General features: G+C 41.0%; 1 protein-coding gene across 1 annotated transcript; it reads left to right on the top strand.

The window, feature by feature from the left end:
* The first annotated feature begins 1118 nt into the window (after positions 1-1118).
* Positions 1119-16868, top strand: LOC117469042 (A disintegrin and metalloproteinase with thrombospondin motifs 15-like). The gene is made up of 8 exons (XM_034113434.1): positions 1119-2193; positions 5261-5393; positions 8547-8714; positions 11310-11593; positions 11682-11859; positions 13098-13273; positions 14122-14297; positions 15598-16868. The coding sequence occupies exons 1-8, from the start codon at positions 1234-1236 to the stop codon at positions 16373-16375; spliced, it is 2853 nt and encodes a 950-aa protein (XP_033969325.1). The 5' UTR covers positions 1119-1233; the 3' UTR covers positions 16376-16868.
* Positions 16869-20521: the final 3653 nt, after the last annotated feature.

The following is a 20521-nucleotide window of genomic DNA, read 5'->3' as shown; positions in this document are numbered from 1 at the left end:
TAAAAATAAAAATAATGATGTGTTATATAGCACTTTTCAAAACACAGTTGTTTTACAATTTAAAAAAACGAACACAATTTAATCACGAGGACAATTAAAGGAACTAAAAGCCAACCAAAACCAAAAGAAAAACATAGAGTTATACAAACATACAAAAAAAATCATAGACAAGCTATTCTTAAAAGTATATAGGTGCAAGAACACGGAGCAATTTCTGAAACAAATCGATTTTTTTTTTAAGTGAAATTATATTTGATTTATTACTGCAGATTTTCCTTTTTTTTCTTCATGATGCTAAATAAGGTTTTTCTAAAGGGCTACTGCTGTATTACGATAATACAAATGTGTTCTTCCTGGAACCATGTACATCACTTAATTGATACTGTGTGTAAGGAGAGTGCCATCTCTTTAAACAATAACAATGGTTCTGGAGGTGCATTTTCACACATTAACCCCCAGGTGGAGCCAGAGTACAACACACCTGTTCAGGCGCTCAGAGGAACTGAAGCTGCAGTGAACATTAGGTGCTGCAGACAGGTGTCGCTCTTTGCCTGCACTCCACTTTGCATGTGCCTTTAAACTTTGTTCTTACGCATAAGGATATGCAGAACAAAATGTATGTGTGTCTGTGCATGCGAGTGGATACTCCTTTTATGTTTTTATTTTTTATTTGACCAATTCAAATATTTACGTCTAAAAATACATTTTCTGGAAAGAAAAAAAACAAGTGGAAAGTACATTTTATGATTTATTTTTAGATTGTGTAAAGTTCTGATGCAGGTGGATTAGTTTGAAATGCACGTTTAAAAAACTTAAACTCTTGTATTTTGGGTTTTGTTCCTTGTGTGTTTGCTCACTGTCTGTCTTCCTCACGAGTCTGGCAATGGGAGGGGAATGATGCTCTATTGCTCCTGTCACACATGCCGTACAGCAACAATAATATTTGGAGAGTTACAAGTGGCTGCGGTCTGCAGCTCAAACCGAGACGCATGACCAATGAGCTCTCTCTCTCTCTTGCGCACGAACCCAGATTTCTTTTGACAGACATCATCGGTGTTATACTGTATGTGCGAGTTTAAAGATCAGCCGTGCAGACAAGTTGGTGGCCAGAGTGGAAACGGTGCAAGATGGGAGAGAAGCTGGAAGTCAGTGCAGACGCAAGCTGCGCTCCGTGCCATTACGCATAACTTTTGCTGCACCGAAGCTGAAATAGAGTGGACTTTCTTGAGCAAGATGGCTATACTCATCAGTTCATTGATTATATTAACACAGTTCCTGCTTTATTTGAACCCAGCATATTGCATGGAGGTAGATTTTTGCATCCCTGTGCGTGTGGATCACCAAAGGCACGAGAAGCATCTGCACCGGCGCGCGGAGGAGATTGAGGAAAGACAGATCGTTTTCAGACTAAGTGCATTCAAACAGGAATTGTACCTCCAACTCACGCCGGACTCTAGTTTCCTTGCACCGGGCAGCTTGCCACTTGAGAGCAGCTCCTCAGCATCCAACGAAACCTCTGACCTACGGGAATGCTTCTACTCCGGGAATGTCAACGCGGAACCGGACTCATTCGCCGCGCTCAGCCTGTGTAAAGGTCTCCATGGGGGGTTTTCTTATAACGGTATGGAGTATTTCATCAGCCTGACTGGCAGTGAAGACGCTGCGTCTGGATTTGGAAACTCTTTCGACAGGACGCACATCATCCGCCGCCGGAGACGCGCTGCGCACTCGGGTACTAACTTCACCAGCAGGTGTGGAGTTACACCTGACTCCAACTTCAACATTTCCCTGGAGAAATACAAGCACTTGGGCCAACTGGAGTTTGATGGCTTAACCAAAACTGTGTTGAAAACCTTGGGGAGGTCCAAGAGATTTGCCTCCATCCCAAGGTTTGTGGAGGTGCTGGTGGTGGCGGATGAATCTATGGCAACATTTCACGGGGATGACCTAAAGCATTACCTCCTGACCCTGATGTCAGTGGCAGCCAGGCTTTACAAGCACCCCAGCATCCTCAACTCCATAAACATAGTGGTGGTGGGATTCATGGTGATAAGTGAAGCTGACAAGGGACCAAAGGTTTCCAGTAATGCAGCCCTGACTCTGCGCAACTTTTGTTCCTGGCAGAAGAAATTGAATAAACACAATGACAAGCAGCCAGAGTACTGGGACACTGCCATACTGTTCACCAAACAGGTAAGCAGGGGAGGAGGGAGCTTAGTCAAACACAGATGTGATGCATCAGCAGGGAAATAAATAATTATAAATGATACACTCATAGGTGGATTATAAAACAATGGGCCCCAGGTCACAAATATTTAAGGGCCCCTGTCTCTTCTACAAATGAGAAAAAAAAACAGACTGTAGATTCAAGATTCAAAGGCTTTATTGTCATGCACAGTAGCTAGAGTGTAGTTACGGCAATGAAAATCTTACCACCCTCCAACAATGCAACATAAATATATATAAGACATGAAACAATAAAGCAAATACAAAAAACAATACAAATAGTGCAAGAGAATGTTGCAAGACTAATATGCAAGTAATAGGAGACAAAATGACTACTCTTCCAGTCATATTCTGCAGATGAACCAAACTCTAACACTCAGGGACACAACACAGGCATGTTTGCAGTCATTTGATTGACTTGCAAGACTTTCATACAGGTCTGTGCCCTGTAGGGTTATGCATCCTTTATGTGATGATGAAGCCCTGCTAGTCCTCTTTCTGTATTTCAATGAGTCACTGTAAAAGAGCAACAGAGCCAGTTGTTTCCATACAAAGTATTCACCTCTGTCTGCAGCTGCAGAATAAGAACTGGGTCATTATCTGCATATAGGAACCTTCAATATGAATCATAAGAATCCAAACTCCTTCTTTATTCATTCAAGCTGGTGGTAACTGACACTATCTACGACATTCAGTGTGGTCACAGCTGTCAGATAATCCCATGTGGCCACTAGAGCTGTAACCATTGTTCAGTACATCCTACACCAACTTCACTGATGCCTGTTTCATGGTGCCTGCTTTCCATTAGGGTCCAGTTTGGCCATCTGATACACGGCCTCTCTCCTTCACTGCACAGCAACATACAAAAACATTTCAAGGTCAAAACGACTTAAAAAATCACAGTCTACTCGGGAAAGATCCCTTTATTTACACTAAGGGTAATTATATGTAGGAAAGTCCGGCGGTGTTGTCCTTGTTGGGCACAATGAGTGCAGCTGCAGAGATGGAAAAAATCTTGTAATAGGTTATGGAGAGCTGGTGGTGTGGAATACACATGGCTGGCAGAGGGGGCTTCTGGCATCGCTGGGCCTCATCGAAACACTGGGTTAACAAGTTTATCGTCCACTTTGGACCGATAGTGAGTAATTTCAATACTAACAAAAAATATATTAAAGGTCCCATGTCATGGCCATTTCTACTGATCATATTTCCATTGTTGAGGTCTACTAGAATAGATTTAAAATGTGCAATTTTCCAAAATCACATTGGTTTCTCATACAGCATCTCTGTATAGTATGTGTATTCACTCTCTGTCCTAAACGGCTTGTTGGAGCTCCTGCCCCCCCCCCCCCCCCCCCCCTCCCTCCCTGTGAGCCCAGTGTGCTCTGATTGGTCGGGACGTTGCGAGGCTCGTTGCTGCGAGGAGCGGACAGGTTTCCGGGTCGGCGATACAGCGAGAACAAGCGAAACTCATCCTGAACACACACACACACTCACAGCCGAAGTAAAAACAATAAGTGTGGCTTAATATTGAGTTAGAAAAAGGTTTATAACGCTGTGAGAATGGGTCTGCGGAGAGCATTTCTCCGCGATCCCAACTTGTCTATTACCAGCGTTCAGGGAGCTCTATGCAAGTCAATGGGGACTCCCTGTTAGTTAGCCAAGGGATCCTGGTGTGTGAGGTGCTCTGTGGATTGGTCCATTTGGGCCAATCCGGTCATGTGTTGTTGATTTGGGTATTCACACGTCACAGAACCCAGGAAGAAAAAAAGAGAAATCTCCAACGAGGCGTTCTGGGGCAGCATAGACAGGTCTTTTCTGTGTTAGAGTTTTACTCGCTACAGGGAGTACTTTGAGGGTTTGTGACTTTGCAGACCGTTTACATGCAGAAAAACCTTCATAACACACAAGGGGACGGGTAATAACCGGAAAAGCATGACATGGGACCTTTAAAGAGTCTCTATTATGCTTTTTGGTGTTTCCCCTTTCCTATAGTGTGTTATGTAGGTTTTTGTGCATGTAAATGGTCTGCAAAGGCTAAAATCCCAAAGTTCCCTTTAGAGGGAGTTTCTCTCTCACACACTGCCCTGCTTGAATCACCTCCATTGTACTCCTTTGTTTACTTCTGTCACATGATGACATCATGGTGTGACACTCGCGCCTCTATTGGCTAGCGCTCCAACAGATTGAACTTGATAGGCTAAGGGGCGGGACATCTCCAATACATCTCTAAACAGTAGACTAATCACAACAGAGCCGGCCAGCTAACCAATCAGGTTTCAGACAGAGGTGCTGCAGCACAGGCAGTATGAGAACAAAAATAACTTTTCTAACATTAAAGACAGTAAAAACACAAAATACAAATATTAACCTGAAACAAATTAGCACAATATGTCCTTTAACATCATTGTAGTGCCAAAATAAAAGTTGGCGGATCAACAACATCCTCTGGTGATCATGAATGTCTGTATACATTTTCCGAGATACAGTATGTTTCAAAGCTGTTTAATTATTTCCTTCCAGCCCTATAAGTTATGGTCTTACTACCTGACAATGTTATATATTCAAAAAGAATCCAATGATCAGAACGGAATGGGGGACAGTTGTGTTGTTGACTTACCCAGCTAAGTACAGCCAAGTACAAATGGAGGTACAGTAAATAGATAAGTCGTGATACTGAGAGAATTGCAGATAAACACATAATGACCGTGTTGATATGGTTATTTTACTTCCCCTGGGCTGTGTACCGCAGGTGGGACCTATCTCGTGCTCCCAAACTCTCTTTACCTAAACACTAAGAGGAAATATGCAGTGGGCAATCTCCCCTGACCTTTTGCTTCAATATATTTGAAGAACAGAGCAACAATAAACAAACCACAGTCCCATGTGCTTTGTATTAGTGCTCTTCATGGTCTGTTCAATCTGTAGCTCAAGGCACAGCCTCACCAAGAAGAACACTGTCCTAGTCCAACTTTTTTATGAGAATGAAATGAAAGGCGTGTCCCAATGAACATTTATGTTTCTGTGTCACCAGGATCTCTGCGGGGCCACAACCTGTGATACATTGGGGATGGCTGATGTTGGGACCATGTGTGACCCGAAGAGAAGCTGCTCTGTCATCGAAGATGATGGCTTGCCCTCCGCCTTCACAACCGCCCATGAACTTGGTAAGAATTGTGTGGTTTGGGAAATGTGTTGAACATCTAACGATGACTAACTCTCACATTATGCATTTTGGATTCATGCTAATGCACACTTGGCCTCAGAGACAGATGCTCAAGGCAAGAGCTGCATACAACCTTAGCTTAAGTTGTCAGAGGAATTCAAGTTTGACAGACTTTTATGCGCACAATCAGTTTGCAAACTGGCTTGGCCGGAGGGCTTTGCTACTTTCATGAAGATCTGTGTGATGTTGGTTCTTCATCCTGGTGCAGCACGAACCTACCAGCTATTAAATTGCATGTTCTTGTTGAAAATCCGTCCCTGACTAGATGGGCAAAATCAAAACCAGCAGGTCTCTGGGCGAGGTTGAGATTTTTTCATGTTTGGTATTACAGTTGCACGACATAACTTTGCTCACTGGCAGCTGCAAATGGTACAGTTCAGGCATCATCAATTATTTCACACGATAAAATGATACTGACAAATGTACTATTAGCTTCAACATTCCAGCTGGGCTTTTTTTGTGAGAGAAAGTGTTAGCAAGGAAAAGGGGTTGAACTAGGCAACATAACACATGTACAGTTTTCTCTGAGTCCTAACTGTCTCTTTAAGAGACTATATACACAACCCAGTCTCAAGGCATTTCGTGTAATAGTCACGAAATACATTTATTGTTGTGTTCACCAACACGATTTCCCCCTTTTTTTCGTGTCACACAGAACGATTTTAAAAGCAATGTATTTCTATTGGTAGTATGTTTCGTGCCTGCAACACGTCTTTTTGTCCGGTCGGGTCTTGGAAGACCAGAAGCTGTGTGGTTCATAAAAACATGTTCTTACTCAATATCAAGCCACGATTATTGTTTTTATTTTAAATTGTATAATGTCTGACTTTTTTTGCCGTCCGCGAGGAAAAGAAATGGGGCTCAGAGCCTCAGAATACTGAAATCTGTATTTTTTAAATCTTTTTTTCCTTCTAATTTGTTATTATTTTCTAAATAACACACTGTTATTTACTCAACAATAACACACAATTATCCTTGTTTTTATTTATTTGTTTAATTCTATAATATCGGGCTTTTTTGCCATCCGTCAGGAACTGAATTTCAAAATAAAGTCACTGGAAACAGACGTAGGCGATACCGGAAATACTGTTTTCATCCCAAGCTGTTGCCTGGCAACGCAATTCTGTTGAGAGTTATTTCATATCGCATTAACACCATATCCCAACGTTCATTGTGGCTAAAACATCCAATCACCGAGCTTCAACCATAGCTGAGGATCTCGGGTAATCAGTTCAGTGGGTGTGTATCGCCTACGTCTGTTTCCGGTGACTTTATTTTGAAATTCAGTTCGGCAAAAAAGCCAGATATTATAGAATTAAACAAAGAAATAAAAACAAGGATAATTGTGTGTTATTGTTGAGTAAATAACAGTGTGTTATTTAGAAAAGAATAACAAATTAGAAGGAATAAAATATTTTAAAAATACAGATATCAGTATTCTGAGGCTCTGAGCCCCATTTCTTTTCCTCACAGACGGCAAAAAAAGTCAGACATTATACGATTTAAAATAAAAAACAATAATCGTGGCTTGATATTGAGTAAGAACATGTTTTTATGAACCACACAGCTTCTGGTCTTCCAAGACCCGACCGGACAAAAAAACGTGTTGCAGGCACGAAACATACTACCAATAGAAATACATTGCTTTTAAAATCGTTCTGTGTGACACGAAAAAAAGGGGAAAATCGTGTTGGTGAACACGAATCAATAGATTAAATGTTGTGACTATAACACGAAATACCGTGAGACTGGGTTGTAAGTACAGGAGTCAGTGCATGGTTAGCCTAGCTTGGCATTAAGGACGAGCACCGAGGAAAGACAGAAGATCTGCTCAGATAAAAAATGTATTTGAAAAACACCTCCAAAGCTCACTTATTCACACATCTTTTTTGCTCAACCTCAAAAAACAGCTACATGTTGTAGCTAAAGTCAGAGACTATACCAAAATGAGCGCTAAGCTAGGCTAACCACATACTAGCTCCAACAGATTGATGTCAATTCTCTCTTTTCACTTTAAGGGAGCAATCCAAGTAGAGTACTTTTTAAATTATGAATTATTATTTTAAATGACAAATTACAGTCTATTATATCCTTGCCAAATAGCTAGGTAAGACCAACATATTGATTGGCATTACATCAGTCATCATAGTAAGTGATCATGCTCTTGTTTCCCAGATTTCTGACTTTAAACTGGAGGTGGAAGTTGGATTTATTACTCCCTGCGTGTGTTGTCTGTGTGGGAAATTTGGACAAATTGGGACAAATCCACAGGGATGCATTTTTTCTCTTTTCATCTGGAATTTAGGCTGATTTAATGGATGTGGTTTTATTCCCCCCCAAAAAAAACAAATTGCAGATTTAAGTTACATGCCTGTCAAAGGTGAAAATAAATGGAGGTGAAGTTGAACACTGCCAATCATGCTTTCCAATGAAATCTAATGTGTAGTACTTAACTTTATGCACTGTCGTTTGACACACTAACACTGTCTAGTTAAGGCTGATCCTATTAATAATACATGTGACTTTTTTCACATTTTAAATATCAGTGTTTTGGGCTGTAAAATAAGTAAGACTCTTGCCTGAAACCAGATGCACAAGTAACTCTTGAGCCCCCAATAGAGGCATTGGTTTACACTGCCCTTATGTATGTTAATCACACAATTTCCTCCCAACATGGTCCTGTCTCATGATTGAATACCCCGAAACACAGTTTATGTATTTTTTTTTCATTTTTGGAAAGTAATACATGTTCGTATTTAGGGAGTGAAATGATTTCCTTGGGAACTAAATTCCCCTGTCAGGCCTGGTCTAGAACATGGACGAACGCCATGCTGTATATTCCCATGCATAACTGCATTCCTCTGTGCGATGACATCAGCTTCAAATCAGTCCAAGTTGAGCTTGCTTAGCCATATAAACATGTGTGTTGTGATGTCTGGTAAAAAGTTTCTCTTTGGGTAAATCCCCTCAGAAGTATCTTCCCAGTGACTTTTCCTTAAGGCTAACTGTGTTTCAAATCATGGGACAACTAACAGTAGAGGTTCCTGACTCTAACAAAGAGGTAATCTTCTGTCTCTCTTCTCTTATCCCTCAGGCCACGTCTTCAACATGCCCCACGACAATGTGAAGGTATGTGAGGAGGTATTTGGGAAACTAAAGGACAACCACATGATGTCTCCCACACTGATTCAGATCGACAGGAGCAGGCCCTGGTCTGTGTGCAGCGCAGCCATCATTACTGAGTTCCTGGACAGAGGTCATGGTTAGTAAACACTTCCTGTATATGTCTCTGGACTCAGATGGACCACTAATTCTGTCCAGGCTTCATGTGCTCAGCTGGTTCTAATATAATTGTACCCGCAAAAACAGACCTTGGCTTTGGTTTCTCATGGTTACATTTTTAATTTCAGTTTTTACTTGTAAGTGATCAAGTGATCATATAAAACTATTTTATGTTTAACCCTGATACTTTTGTTAATATACAGTATATTTCTGGTTGTATTAGATGTTTCTTGGACGAGGCGAAGGTTTATATTTGAGTTACTTTTTTATCCTTATCCTTCAAAAATGGGGTCTTGGAATAGAAAAGTCAAACTACTCAGCCTAGGGTCAACCTACTGTACTTCAACACTTTTAAACACAATAAATAACACACATAAATCCAATATCAAGAGAATAAAACTGCATAAGCTTAGTATTACAAAGTCTTACTTTGTATCTATGTTGATAAGGGAGTCCATCAAATAACTTACCTAAAGACGACATTTAATGCTAATTTTCAAGAGGGAACTTTAAGATTTTAGTCTTTGCAAACCATTTACATGCACACAAATCTACTATATAACCAGGGGTGCACATAACTGGTACGCAGGTACGCATGCGCGGCAAACATCTGAAATGCGTACCGTCACTTGTCTCACTAAGCGCATTTGCGTTTTGAGAAGCATTTCCAGAAGGCGCTTCGATCACTGGACGATAGAGTCAATCGCCGTGCGCACAGACGGGGCTGCTGTTAACGTCGGTGTGTACAACGGAATTGTGCCACAACTTCTGGCGCGAGTTCCACGCGAGTGCTCCACTAGCGCCCACCTCCACCCCTCCCGTCGACGTTCAATACCACACCCCCAGCCACACCCCTCCCGTCGACGTTCAATACCACACCCCCAGCCACACCCCCCCAGCCACACCCCCCCAGCCGACGTTCGCGAAACAGAGGGGCTGAACACATAACCTTGCGTACCAAACATCGTCTCCTGGTACTCATTTGAGTAACTCACTAAGAAAGTTATGTGCACCCCTGTATATAACACACTACAGGAAAGGGAAAACCTCAAAAGCATAAAAAGGCCCATGTAATTAAAAAAGCAGATTTCTTGAAGTTGTTCTTATATACATATAAACAACAATTTGTCAAATCACTATGTGAAATAGTATTGGCATACATAGGATCATAATTCTCTAAACTTGACTATTTTGTTTTAACAACAAACTCGAAGTGATGCAGCACCCAGTCCTGAAGTGCAAACTGACGTATGTTATATGCTGATCAGAGCCTATACATTTATATAAAGCTTTTTAAGAGAAAAACGAAAGATCCTAGAACATATCAGATTCCCATTTGACTCAGAAGACTGCATCCACAAGAAATGCAGAAATGTAAAATGTAAAAGAAGTGCAATATAAATCACTTAAGAACATCTAAGAAAGTATTTTCCTTGCGTTGTTATTTCGTATTATGATGACAGTATCCACTTCCAGTATCCAAATAAAAATGTAACATTCATAAGTGAATGAATATATCATTCCGGTTTCTTTCTCCGCAGTAGCCCTTATGTGCCAAGTCTTTTTCTGTCCGTGTGTAAACTCCCGTAAGTGACTGTGAGTGGATTCTGTGTAATAGCCACCACATTATTACTTCCCCTCAACCAGCCTACTTATTGTAACAAGCAAATGTGCATTTACTAAATTAAACACTACATTGCTAACAGTCCTTTTTTACATGATTAATTTGCTTTATCTAAATATAATATGGAGCCTGTGCTGTCTCAAAGACGGCTAAGAGTCTGCTTTTGAAAGACTGAAGACAAATATATTGTAGCAACTATTTTCATTATCATTATTTTAATGTTATCTAGTTTAATAGTCATATTATTATTATTTGTTTTCTTTGGTATTTCCTTACATTAACTTAGATCAACCAAACAATCCAAACAATTAATTGTAGGTAATTGTTACTTCCCTAACAAAGAGAGTATAACTGCAAGACATTTTGGTTAGCTAAGAATTTAGCAAAAACAAATGCTGTTAAAGAAAGGATTTAGGTTTTTAATTTTGTCCTTTAAGCTATAGTTATTGATTTATTGGCCATATGGGTGCTGTGTAACAAGCTGTAAACAAAGTATGAGCATATAACCACATTATCTATGAGTTGCCTATACACAAGAAAAAGTTCAATATTCACTCTTGACTACCCAATGTTTTTGGTCTCCATGAACTCCTGAAGGAAGTAGCAAGGACTTTCCCATCAGCTGGTCAATAACTGTGTCGGTGTGTTGTTTGGTGCCGGACAGGTAGAATTAAATGGGTTTATTGCACTGAAAACAGCTGCCTGCTGCTCTTGGAAACATTGTTGTTTGAGTTCTGAGACTGAAAGACAGGAATAGAGGGGGGGGAAAGCGTTTTAAGATGCACAAACGTTCCGGAGAGTTGGTGACAATTCTTTCTGGGTTCCAAAAGCAACACCTCTCATATTACCCCCAAGTACCCATTTCCCTTATAGTAAATATTACCATATCAATAAGTGCAACTTGTGAGTAATTGCGACTGATTTTTTGCAATGTTGTTGGTCTTTCTGCAGGAGAATGTCTGCTGGACCAGCCTCAGAGGCAGCTGTCTCTTACCGACAACCTGCCTGGGTCCAGCTACAGCCTGCATCGTCAATGTGAGCTTGCCTTCGGCTCCGGCTCCAAGCCCTGCCCATACATGCAACCCTGCTCCAAGCTGTGGTGCACCGGAAGGGCCCGCGGCCAGCTGGTCTGCCAAACCCGACACTTCCCCTGGGCGGACGGCACCAGCTGTGGTAACGGTAAAATATGCTTCAGAGGAACCTGCACTGATAAGAACACCACCATGCACATCAAGGTAAGAGAATGCAGAAACAGCACTGTCAAACTTCCTTTTTTTCAGTACAGATTGATGTACCATTGTGTCTGTTTTTCCTTTGTCTCAGGTGGATGGTCGGTGGGGGAAGTGGGGACTATTTGGGGACTGTTCTCGAAGTTGTGGTGGAGGAGTTCAGCTGGCCAAGAGAGCGTGTGACAACCCCATTCCTGAGAATGGAGGCAAATACTGCTATGGCCTTCGCATCAAATATCGCTCATGTAACCTCAACCCTTGCCCTGAAACAGGTACGCTACTCGCTGTTCCAGTATGTTCACAAACAAAGACACACAATAATGGCTGTTATTGACCATTTACTAAAGATGTCCCAAAAACTGTCCAGTTACTTTACAGTTACAGTTACTTTAGCTTATGTAACTACCAGAGGTTGCGCTAGACTTTTTCGCTGCCCGTCATTTTGACGGACATTTTTCCGTCAAAATCCACTATTACCCGTCGGCCTTTACACAACTCTGACGAGGGGGGGGGAAGAGCACGCTTGTGAGCTGTCAACGAGAGGACGCACGCTCGTGAACTGTTAGCGCCGTGTTATGCATGCCCACTGCACCTCGCAGGAGCGCGCACAGCGTAAAGCAAAAACTCCCAGACATTTCAATGATTTGTACGGCAAAGTTTGGTTTGGAAACGGTATCATTTCCTTTTTGGCGGGCATGCATAACACGGGAGCCTCGCTGCGGGGAAACTTTGCTGCTGTTCCGAGTTTGTTTAGCTTTTTCTGAATGCTGAAACAGTTGAAGCAACCCAAAGCAACTGAGCAAAATTGGAAGGAATGGATCGAACAGTGTTTTAATTTGGTGTAGCTAATTAGCTTCCCAATATGGTAGAAACATAACCAAGCATTCATTTAAGCCCAATAGTAAGATGTAGGAGTTACAGTGAAGAAAAGCCTCATTTCATTACTGGCACATCCACTGTGTAGCCTCCCCACCATGTTGGAGAGTAGCATATTAGCAGCTGTTTCCTGCTCTTTACTGGTTTGGGAAAATCAACATTCCAAAAAACCCCAGCTAAAGTTATTTGACATATAAGACATTGGATAGTTTTCATCCTGAAATACTATTCTCTTGTGAGGTTAAAAGTTAAACATACTCTTTTAAAATGTATTCAAGTATGTACGCTAAGGAGACAGCAAGTGTGTATTTAAGCTCCCTTGAAGTTAATGTTAGCTTAATTAGCCTGCTAGCTACAGCTAGATACAAACTGTCAGGAAAGTAGAAGTTTCTGTTGTCTATCACTGTCTAAAAGAATCATGGACCCATAGTTTTGAAAATTACTTGGAAGTTGAAGCCGGAAATCTGCCACCATAATCATAAGTGAAATGCATGTGCTGTGCGCGCATCATTTATATGAGTAGCAACTATGCCGCTCTTGGTGAATGTTCAATTTCAAAACTCCAGTCACAGTCTGTAAGGTCAACCATTTTGGAGTAGATCTCTATTTAACCTGACGTTGTTTCTATCTCTAGGTAAGAGTTTCCGTGAGGAGCAGTGTGAGGCATTCAATGGAATAAACCTGAACACCAACAGACTGGGTCCGTCTGCGGTTTGGGTCCCTAAATATTCAGGCATCTCTCCTAAGGACAAATGCAAACTTATTTGCCGCGCCAACGGTACTGGGTACTTCTATGTCCTTGCTCCAAAGGTATGTAACTTACAAACACCTGTTTAAATGAACTGTTCACTTTTCTAATCATTAAACAAATGAAATGTATTACAAAAACATGAACAACCAGGATTACAATAACATGACAACCAATCATGTGACAACCCAGTGGGTATGCTGTGTTAATAAAGTAGAGAAACAAATTCTAGCCAAATTAAATATTGACTACTTTGACAGAATGCTGATCGGAGAATGATAATTGCAAGATTCAAGCTGTTGTAGCCACTAGATGGTACATATATCTGTCTAAAAGCTTGGACGTGACTGTAGTAAATTGTTTCAATATTCTGATCTAAATGGGAATCAACTACTTTACTTGCTGATGCAATCTGTACTCCTTGTATTTGAAATATATAGCTGCCCACTGTTCACAATGGTTTGGCGTGTAATTTCCCTGTATCTTTTGGCCCTTATTTGGAATGAAAGAAGTGACTGCTAGTTCTTTCCACAGCAAAGCAATGACAGGTCATTTGTTGGTGGCAGTAGAGAGAGCGGCTGCTGCTGCTGGATGGATGGTGTGGTGGGAAAGGAAACATGCAGGGACAGTATCACTTCACAGCTGGGGCTTGTCAGCTACTATTTACTCAGCCAAAAGGAAACAAGCTTGTAGCAGTAATACAAGCCAACATCTCTTTTCCACTTAAGAATACTGTGCACTTCCTCTGGTTCTACATCTGACCTTTATCAAGCTTTTCAGTTCATTATGTTTGTTTACTCAGAACATTTAACAATGTAAATATGGAAGACCACATGTGGCAACAAACTCTTGCCTTTCATTTTATTATGCATCTTAAGATTGTCATAATACAATGTCTTCATCCTTGCAGGTTGTGGATGGGACCCCCTGCTCTCCTGACACCTCAGCTGTATGTGTTCAAGGAAAATGCATCAAGGCAGGCTGCGATAGCAAGCTGGACTCCAACAGGAAGTTTGACAAGTGTGGGGTGTGTGGTGGCGACAACCAGGGCTGCAAGAAGGTCTCAGGAATGTTCACCAAACCTATGTAAGTCGCACATCAGCAGATACTGTATTACCTCTAAGTGTTGAAGTGACGGGACAGGTTGAGGTCAACATTGATGTCAACTTTAGATTTTGGGGCATATAGAATAGCTGGAAATAGGTCTTTGCTAAATCGGATCTACAGAAAGGAGGTGATAACTGAGATATTTTAGCCTGCCTAAGCCTTTTAGTTCATTCAAAATTTCCTCTACGTATTTTACACATTTACAAATACAAAACATTGTGGTTGAACAAGTTACCTTGAACATTTGAATACCTCAAAGGAAAAGGTGGCTGTCATGTTCCTTTTTGACTCTTGGTAAAAGGGCAAGTATATTTTTTTTAAGTGGAGACTATCATATAGAAAATGTTTCAGCTTATATGTTGTTTCCAACAACCACCTGCAATTCAGCCGTGAATGTTTTTCGATTGCGTTAAGCTGCCTTTCACATGATACGCAATTTGCTCTCTGCTCACAGCGGGTGCAGTGCTTTGCAGAGAAAACAGCTAGTTAAGTTTTGATTCTATCGTTACCTCCCCTGCTAGCTTGCGCCGCTTCATAAAGCTGACAGCTCATTGGTTGAAAGTCAAAAGGTCAGCCGTATACAAGGTCAAAGTTTAAATCATTTGAGCTTTAGTGGAGTGCTTTTCAACAATTTAGAGCAATGTGCAACGCAGAGGGAAGCGCAGAAGGCATTGCTCTTTCCATAGGAGAGAACGACAACATCAGCGCAGAGCCGTTTCACCGCTGGTCATGTGAAGGCAACTTAACTAGACTAAGTGATACAGTTTAAGCACAAAGGTATTAACATATTTAACAATTTTGTTGGAGTAATACTGGTGCAGTGGTCGCGTTAACCGAATTTCTTCCGTCTGTGACGGATTTCTTTTAACAATGACGGAAAAATCTGAAAGCAGTCCGTCATTTTGACAGATTAGAACAAACTCAGAACAGCGGCAAAGTTTCCCCGCAGCGAGGCTCCGGTGTTATGCATGCCCGCCAAAAAGGAAATTATATTGTTTCCAAACCTAACTTTGCCGTACAAATCATTGAAATGTCTGTGAGTATTTGCTTTACGCTGTGTGCGCTCCCGCGAGGTGCAGTGGGCATGCATAATAACACGGCATAACACCGGCGATAACAGTTCACTTGACCATAGTATCATGGTTAATGGTAATTATACAAATTTAAAAGAAAAACACAATCAGATAGCAATGTATGCTAACACACTGTTTTCTACTCTGTCTCTATCTTCTGATGTTTAAGAATACATGAAAAACTGTTACATTTACATCTATTTCAGACATGGCTACAACTTTGTGCTGATGCTGCCCATTGGAGCTTCAAACATTGACATCCGTCAGCGTGGCTACAGAGGAATGGTCAGCGACGAAAACTACTTAGCGGTGAAGAATCGGCACGGCAAGTACCTGCTGAACGGCAACTACGTGGTCTCAGCCGTTGAACGAGACTTGCTGGTGAAGGGCAGCTTACTGCGCTACAGCGGCACCTCCACCTCTGTAGAGATCCTTCAGGCCACCAGACCCCTGCAGGAGCCTCTGACTGTGGAGATTCTCTCTGTAGGGAAGATGACTCCTCCCAGGGTGCGCTACTCCTTCTACATCTCCAAGGAGAGCAAGGAGGAGAAGACTCTGCGGAAAGAGGACAAAAGCCACAAAGCGCATAATAGTGTCTTGGCAGACAGTAATCGGGTAGAGGCTAAGAAGCTGATGATGGGAAAGAGGCCCGTCAGTCATTGGGTAACAGGAAGTTGGGATTCGTGCACAGTGACTTGTGGGAATGGGCTGCAGAAGAGGCTTGTGGAGTGTCAGAGCATAGAGGGGCGTCCAGCAGTGGACTGTGACAGTGCTGACAGACCTGTAGCATTGAGATCATGTGGGGATCCATGTCCTATGTGGGATGTAGGGGTCTGGTCTCACTGCTCCAAATCCTGTGGAAGGGGCTTTAAAAGGCGGCCGGTGCGCTGTATGACTGAGAACGGTTTGAATCTGCCAAGAGACCACTGCTCTGGAAGGAGGAAGCCTCAGGAACTGGACCTCTGCAATCTGAAGCCATGTTAAAGCAGAACAGGCACAGCCCAAGGACCTATTTGCTTCAGTAAGTGTCACAAAAGTGACAATTTTACATGAACCTGAGACCAAATGAGCATTTTAATGACCCTATTACTGGGTTGGGTGGAAGTACTCTCAGATGCAGCCTGACAGTGTTTCAAGTGGTGTCTGTTAGAGCAAAGAAACACAATGGAGAAAGACAGGATCTCCATTCATTGTTTGAAAAGACAGACATCTGCCTAGAGAACAGAAAAGAAGGAAAGTCTTCTTTTGAACTGTCAAACCATCCACATCAGGTTTGACCTGTGGTTAGTCTACCTCGACTAGGAACAATGACACAATGCCTGAGCATATACTGACAGAAACAAATGAGAAAGATATAGAGACAGTGATCACACACATCTGCCCATAAACATACTTTCTTGGTAAAGCTACCTGCATGGGATGAAATTGAAAAAAGGGCAAAAAAAAGTCCAGGACAAACAGATACAGTGAGATATAACTTCAGCACTCACACTGTGCATTTATCAAAAGCAGATATCTCACCTGGGAGTTTTCTAATTTCACTGAAAAACTAATGAAAATGTGAAACACGGTACTGTATGATTCACGCAACATTAAAGAACTGTATTCCATGCAGTTATTTCTTGATTCAGTACTATTGACTGTTTGACTGTCCGATGTGAATAATCAAAGTCAGTAGCCAATCACTGCCTGTTTGAGTCAGACCATAGCTTTACAAACCTTACAAAATGAAAACAGTCAACAATATACCCTACGTACTTGATACAATCTTTATAGTTTTAATCAATATCAAAGCATTCCTGGACTGTACTTGTTACCAAAAAACTTAGAATATTTTTTTAAAGACGAAGATTTGTCAAGATGTTAGCTATTCTTATTATTGAATGTACGCTGTTAGAGTGGTGCAATGTGTCTGTGACAATTTGTGCAAAACCAAACTGACTAGAGCATAGCTGTTTTTATTCTATTTGGCCAAAGAGTTGTAACGTAACAATCAAATAAGGCAGCATATTAAACAGCATGTAAACTTACCTGTAAATGATACTGTTAATGGACCAGACCAATGCTAGTGTGCTCTTTACTCTTCAATAGCATTGAAAACCCACTGTCTGCCCATTACATAAAGGATACAGCGCAATATTATTTAACATTCGATATGTTATAGACCAAACCATAGTGGTTTGCAGTTTGCCCCTTCTAAAAAATAGGTTGTTGTCAGTTTTGAAGATAGTAAAGATCAATATAGATTATTAAAACTTCTGCAGAATTGATCACTTCTCTACTGAATATCTATATATTCAGAAGGTATATTCCTTACAATAATACTAATACTAATATAGAATAAGGGTTAATTCGTAAATTACATTTTGACTAAAAACGCAAGGTTACCCTCCTCAAAGCTCTATTTTATTTTTTCATTTTAGAAGACCTTATATTTTGCAAAAAGTTCAATATATGTTGTGATGGATACGTGTTGGCTTTTGGCATTTCTTCGACCTCTATAGGCTTCAGCCCTTCGGGTACATACAGTAGCTGCTTTATCACCTTCAGCCCTTAATGAACAGACATATTGCATCATGCCAGACTATCAATATAAAGCCCTTTTTTCAGAAAAAGGTTGATAATACATATCTATGGTAAAGTTAAATGGACCACCCACCCTTATATTCAATGAAAGTAAAGTTGGGCGTCACACCCTAATGCTGCGTTCACACCGGACGCGATGCGAATATTCGCTCTAATCGCTCCTATCGCATCGCTCTAAACGCTCGAGTTTCACCGCGGCTGCCAGCTGTGTTTACTCGCATCATTCAAACAAGACGCGCTGGCTCGGGAGCTACAACTACAACAAAATGAACATATTTTACCGTGATTAAATTGTAATACACGTTTCTAAATGATGCCGAAGTAACAACATACTGATACCGGTTAGTAAAACCATGAATTAATGCTTTGACAAGTCTGCAGACAAGACGGCAGGCGAAAAATCTTTTAAAATGCTTGTTTTATGAATGAAGATCGGGTCGACCAGGCTAAGCTAACGTTGTATATGCTCATTCCACACTCATAACAACGGCCTACAGACATAAATAAACCAGAGACTGTATTCGCCATGGCACAGACAGTCTGTGGTTTGTACTTGTTTAACTTTTGTCCAGTTTCTGAACAGATATGAGGAGCTGTGAGCTCTGTGTGCTAACTGCTAACAGCTAACGGCTGATGTTGTGTGGTTGAACGTCAGTGACGGCAGGCTGAGATCCTCACCGCTGATTGGCTTCCGCGAGAACGCGTCACGTGAATTTGACGCTCGAGTTGAAAAAATTGAACTCTCGCGTTTAACGCGGCACCGTTCAATCGCCTCAATCGCGTGATTCGCGCCGCGTCCACCGCTTCATGCGCACCGTCGGAGCGAATTCGCGTCTGTCCGCGTCTCTGCATTGACTTTACATGTAATCGCGCCGCCCCCAAACATCGCATCGCGTCCGGTGTGAACGCAGCATAAGACTTAAAGTGCAAGGGCATCTGTCTGGACTTTTACATGTTTACAAAGTTTAATAATGAAACTGAATTGTATCATCTGTAAGAATGGAAAATTCAGCACTTCCTGTTTCAAAATCCTTAAAATATAACATCCCAGAAAAATAGATAACATTGTTTTTTAAGATGGTACTTTAAACTGATGGACACACGACATCCTTCAACAGAAATTCAATTTCATTCCTAAATTCCAGTGTTATTTGTTTTAAAGAACCAATTATACCGTCTGAAAGGTGCCATTGTACAGTTGCTGTGTTTTTTTCATGTACAGATAATGCTATCAGTTGTCTTTTGTATTGTATACTATGTATACATTCATCTAGCTGTATAAAATAAAGTATATATATAAGAATACAAGCATATGCTGAGTCATGATTGATGTTTTCTGATTAGTCAGGTTTTCAAATATTGCACATATAATCATGCAAATAGTACATCTGTCATCCCAGATGCTCAAAGTCAGAAATATTTCCGTTAGGAGCTTTAATCTTTGAATAGGAGGCAGAAATGTCAAAGATACTTTTGAATGCAAAGTCAATGAGAAAGTCTCTGCTTCACTGATCACCCATCATCGCCATGGTAACTTTGGAAGCTGCAGAACACACATGATAGTCGCTAAACACAGTATTGTTCTGATACTTAGTAATACTAACCTACTGTAAATCAGACATATTTGAATGATGGACTGTATGGATATCTGTTGTGTCTTGAACGTCTTCCTTTGCATCAGCAGTTTCTGTTATAGCGGATTTCTGCTGTGCCACGCAGTCTTCTATCACATGAGATGAGTCAGTCTTAATATCTCAGCTCTTCTCCAACTGAAGCATGACCCCAGATAAAGTTTTTTTCATTCATCCACTTTGGTATTCGGTTGATTCAAGCTCTGTTATCCCAGCTGGACTGTAATAACACACCCAGCCTGGCCATTGCCTGCCCAGTGAGCCCGATGCTCTGTTGGACAGATGGCTCTCAGACGTGCACACCGTCAGTCACCCCAAGGATTTGACCCATATTGAGGTCCAACTAATAAAATCAACATATTTGGATAAAAGATATAGTTGGTTTAAAAGGGGTGAGTAAAATGATCTAGCATTAATTTTCTTGGATTTAAAAGGTCAGGTAAAACCCCTAAGCCTTTATGGGGTTGTATTATATACAGGGTTCCTGCAGGTTTCGCCAACTCAAATTTAAGACTTTTTAAGACCTTTTTAAGACCACTTCGAATAGAATTTAAGACCTATTTCACGGCAAGAAAGTATGAAGGAAAATTGCTATGAAAGAAGAAATACGTCCCATAATTACTTACAAATCAAATGTATTCATGTTCAACATAAGAACAATGACTGAACATAACAGCATAACAGTACAGAACTGTGTTAGCCAAAAAGTGTGTATGTGTCTCTGTGTGTGCGTGTTAGGGCTGTGCAATTAATCGTATTTTAATCGCAATTACGATTTTGGCCTGCCACAATTACAAAAACAACATAATCGAAAAAAACTATTATTTAGCTTTGCACGGTTGTGACAGTGCACTACAACATATTTGATCTAATTAATTTTAGTCTAATTTATTTTTATTTATCATATTTATAT

This window comes from Trematomus bernacchii, unplaced genomic scaffold, assembly GCF_902827165.1.
Source record: "Trematomus bernacchii unplaced genomic scaffold, fTreBer1.1, whole genome shotgun sequence".
Taxonomy (NCBI): domain Eukaryota; kingdom Metazoa; phylum Chordata; class Actinopteri; order Perciformes; family Nototheniidae; genus Trematomus; species Trematomus bernacchii.
This window is presented reverse-complemented; position numbering and strand designations above follow the sequence as displayed.

Coding starts and splice junctions, on each gene's coding strand:
- LOC117469042 (XM_034113434.1), top strand. CDS start 1,234: ATGGCTATACTCATCAGTTCATTGATTATATTAACACAGTTCCTGCTT. Junction 11,594..11,681: donor ACACCACCATGCACATCAAG/GTAAGAGAATGC, acceptor CCTTTGTCTCAG/GTGGATGGTCGGTGGGGGAA. Junction 14,298..15,597: donor GGAATGTTCACCAAACCTAT/GTAAGTCGCACA, acceptor CATCTATTTCAG/ACATGGCTACAACTTTGTGC.